This window comes from Telmatherina bonti (genome assembly GCF_933228915.1).
Source record: "Telmatherina bonti genome assembly, chromosome: 22".
Lineage (NCBI taxonomy): Eukaryota > Metazoa > Chordata > Actinopteri > Atheriniformes > Telmatherinidae > Telmatherina > Telmatherina bonti.
The window spans coordinates 1-3,194 of NC_136631.1; the positions used below are offsets into that span (position 1 = coordinate 1).

Consider the following 3,194-nt stretch of genomic DNA (forward strand, 5'->3'; position numbering starts at 1 on the left):
CCTCCTCGCCACACTCCTCCTCCTCCTCCTCCTCGCCACACCCCCCCTCCTCCCCAGGAGGGATGGGTCGATGGGCTCGTGGGCAGGAATTTGCCTCAGGTCGTCCCGCCGCTCCGCGGTCTGCAGGCTCTGAGGTGGAAGATGGAGGCGGTTGGCGTCGTTATGATGAACTCTGATGTGTGTTAATCTATGCTGTGATTGGTCGGATCTGGCAGGTCGTCCCCGCCCAGCTGTGTCCTGCTGCTGTGAGCGACGAGGACGCTGCTCGGGTTGGACTGAAGCCCGTCAGAGACTGGAGCGCCTTCGGCCTGCGGGACCGTCCAGGTAGGCCCATGATGAAGCCATCTCCGTCATTCCAGTGTCTCTGCATGTCTCTAATCAAGAACATTTCTGTCCTCAGGGTTCATTTTCATCTCCAATCCCTTCCTTCGAGGGTCCCAAGCCTTCTGGGTCAGACAGTGTTTAAAGACGTACCCCCAGAAACCCAACATCTGTAACCTGGACATGCACATGTCTCCTTCAGACACGCAGGACATCTGGGGAAAGAGTGCTGATGTCTTCTGGTGACGCATTCAGATGATTTTACCAGAAAGATCCAAATTCAGCCAGCAGGTGATGCTGCAGGGACACAAGTCCTCAAGTCTGCTCTGTCCTCTGTCTCCCACAGTGTCCCTGCTGGGAAGAGACCAGTAAAAACTCTACTGGAGAAGCTGCGCTGGGTCACACTGGGATATCACTACAACTGGGACAGCAAGGTAGGAAACACAGATTTATTTTATTTTGATGGGTTTTACTTCTGGACCGAGGTTGTGGATGTTTTCCTCACAGTGCTGCTCTCCTATCTCTGTCCTGCAGCAAGTCTTTAACATGTCCCCAGCACGCCCCCGCACCTCCCCCAGTGTGTCCTCCAGCACGTCCCCAAGCTTGCCCCCCGCACGTCCCCCAGTGTGTCCCCCAGAATGCCCCCCAGCGTGTTCCCCAGCACGTCCCCCAGAACGTCCCCCGGACACATCCCCCAGCACGTGCCCAGAACGTCCCCTGGCACGTCCTCCAGCACGTCCCCCCACACGTCACCCGGGACGTCAACAGATCGTCCTCCAGCACGTCCCCCCACACGTCCCCCGGCACGTCAACAGATCGTCCCCCAGCACGTGCTACAGCGTGTTCCCCAGCACGTCCCCCAGAACGTCCCCCGGGCACGTCACCCAGCGTGTCCCCAAGCACGTCACCCAGCGTGTCCCCCCGCACGTCCCCCGGCATGTCCCCCAGCACATCCCCCCACTTGTTTCCTGGCACGTCCCCTAGGACGTCCCCCGGCATGTCCCCCGGCACTTTCCCGGCTTGTCCCCCAGCACGTCCCCCGGCACGCCCCCCGCACGCCCCCCACACGTCCCCAGAACGTCCCCCAGCACGTGCTACAGCATGTTCAGCACATTCAGTTTAACCTTAACCCCCGGTTGTCTGTCCTCAGACGTACTCAGGGGAGAACTTCACGCCGTTCCCGGTGGACCTCCAAGCGCTGTCCGTCCAGGTGGCGGCGGCCTGCGGGTTCCAGGGCTTCAGGTCTGAAGCCGCCATCCTGAACTACTACCATCTGGACTCGTCTCTGGGAATCCATGTGGACGAGTCCGAGTTGGACCACACTCCTCCTCTGCTGTCCTTCAGGTGCAGACCGTCCTCAGGATGTTGACTTCTGGAAAAGTCTCGGTCTGACTCTGCTTGTCTTTTGTGGACAGCTTCGGACAGTCGGCTGTCTTCCTTCTGGGGGGCACGCGCAGACAGGACCCCCCCAACGCCATGTTCATGCACAGCGGGGACATCATGGTGATGTCGGGGCAGAGCCGTCTCCTCTACCACGCCGTCCCGCGCATCCTTTTGGCGCCGCCAGACCGAGCAGAGCTTTTAGAGACAACGAGCCTGCTGCCCCCCCCAAAACTCCATGAGGGCGGGGTCTTGGAGCCAGTTTCAGAACAGGACTGGGCAGTGGTCTCCAGGTACATCCGGGCCTCCAGGGTCAATGTAACCGTCAGGCAGGTGCTGGGTCCGGGCCAGAACCTCCCAACCGGGACCGGGTACCAGCATGGAGAGGAAGAGGAGTGATGAAGAGACGTAACAGAATATGATGATGACAATGATGATGAAGCTTTTACCAAGATCTTTATTAAATTCATCAACATGAACATGAAGCCTTCAGGAGAAGAAAAAAAACTGCTTGTTTGTTTTAGGAAGCTGATCAGCATGTTTTTGTCCATCATAGACTCCTGTACTCGGCGTGAAATGTTCAGGTCGGAGTGAAATGTTCAGGTCGGAGTGAAATGTTCAGGTCGGAGTGAAACATTCAGGTCTGCGTGAAACGTTCACATCTGCGTGAAATGTTCACGTTTGCGTGAAACGTTCAGGTCGGCAGAAACGTTCAGGTCGGCGTGAAACGTTCAGGTCGGCGTGAAACGTTCAGGTTGGCGTGAAACTTTCAGGTCTGCGTGAAACGTTCAGGTTGGCGTGAAACTTTCAGGTCTTCGTGAAACTTTCAGGTCTGCGTGAAACGTTCACGTCTGCGTGAAACGTTCAGGTCTGCGTGAAACGTTCAGGTCGGCAGAAACGTTCAGGTCGGCGTGAAACGTTCAGGTCGACAGAAACGTTCACGTCTGCGTGAAACGTTCAGGTCGGCGTGAAAAGTTCAGGTCTGCGTGAAACGTTCATGTCTGCGTGAAACGTTCAGGTCTGCGTGAAACGTTCAGGTCGGCAGAAACGTTCAGGTCGGCGTGAAACGTTCAGATCGGCGTGAAACGTTCAGGTCGGCGTGAAACGTTCAGGTCTGCGTGAAATGTTCAGGTCAGCAGAAACGTTCAGGTCTGCGTGAAACGTTCACATCTGCGTGAAACGTTCACGTTTGCGTGAAACGTTCAGGTCGGCAGAAACGTTCAGGTCGGCATGAAACATTCAGGTCGGCATGAAACGTTCAGGTCGGAGTGAAACGTTCAGGTCTGCGTGAAACGTTCAGGTCAGCAGAAACGTTCAGGTCTGCGTGAAACGTTCACGTCTGCGTGAAACGTTCAAGTCGGCAGAAACGTTCAGGTCGGCGTGAAACGTTCAGGTCGGCGTGAAACGTTCAGGTCGGCGTGAAACGTTCACGTCGGAGTGAAACGTTCAGGTCTGCGTGAATCTTTCAGGTCTGCGTGAAACGTTCACGTCTG

The 3,194-nt window shown here is 56.6% G+C and overlaps 1 protein-coding gene across 1 annotated transcript; it reads left to right on the forward strand.

Moving 5' to 3' along the window:
- Positions 1 to 215: 215 nt before the first annotated feature.
- On the forward strand, positions 216 to 2,103 carry alkbh1 (alkB homolog 1, histone H2A dioxygenase; the record flags this gene model as incomplete). The annotated part of the gene is made up of 5 exons (XM_079262314.1): positions 216 to 324; positions 401 to 563; positions 668 to 755; positions 1,472 to 1,665; positions 1,737 to 2,103. Coding segments are annotated over 5 exons (918 nt in total), but the record flags the coding sequence as incomplete, so codon positions are not given.
- Between the last annotated feature and the right edge of the window lie 1,091 nt (positions 2,104 to 3,194).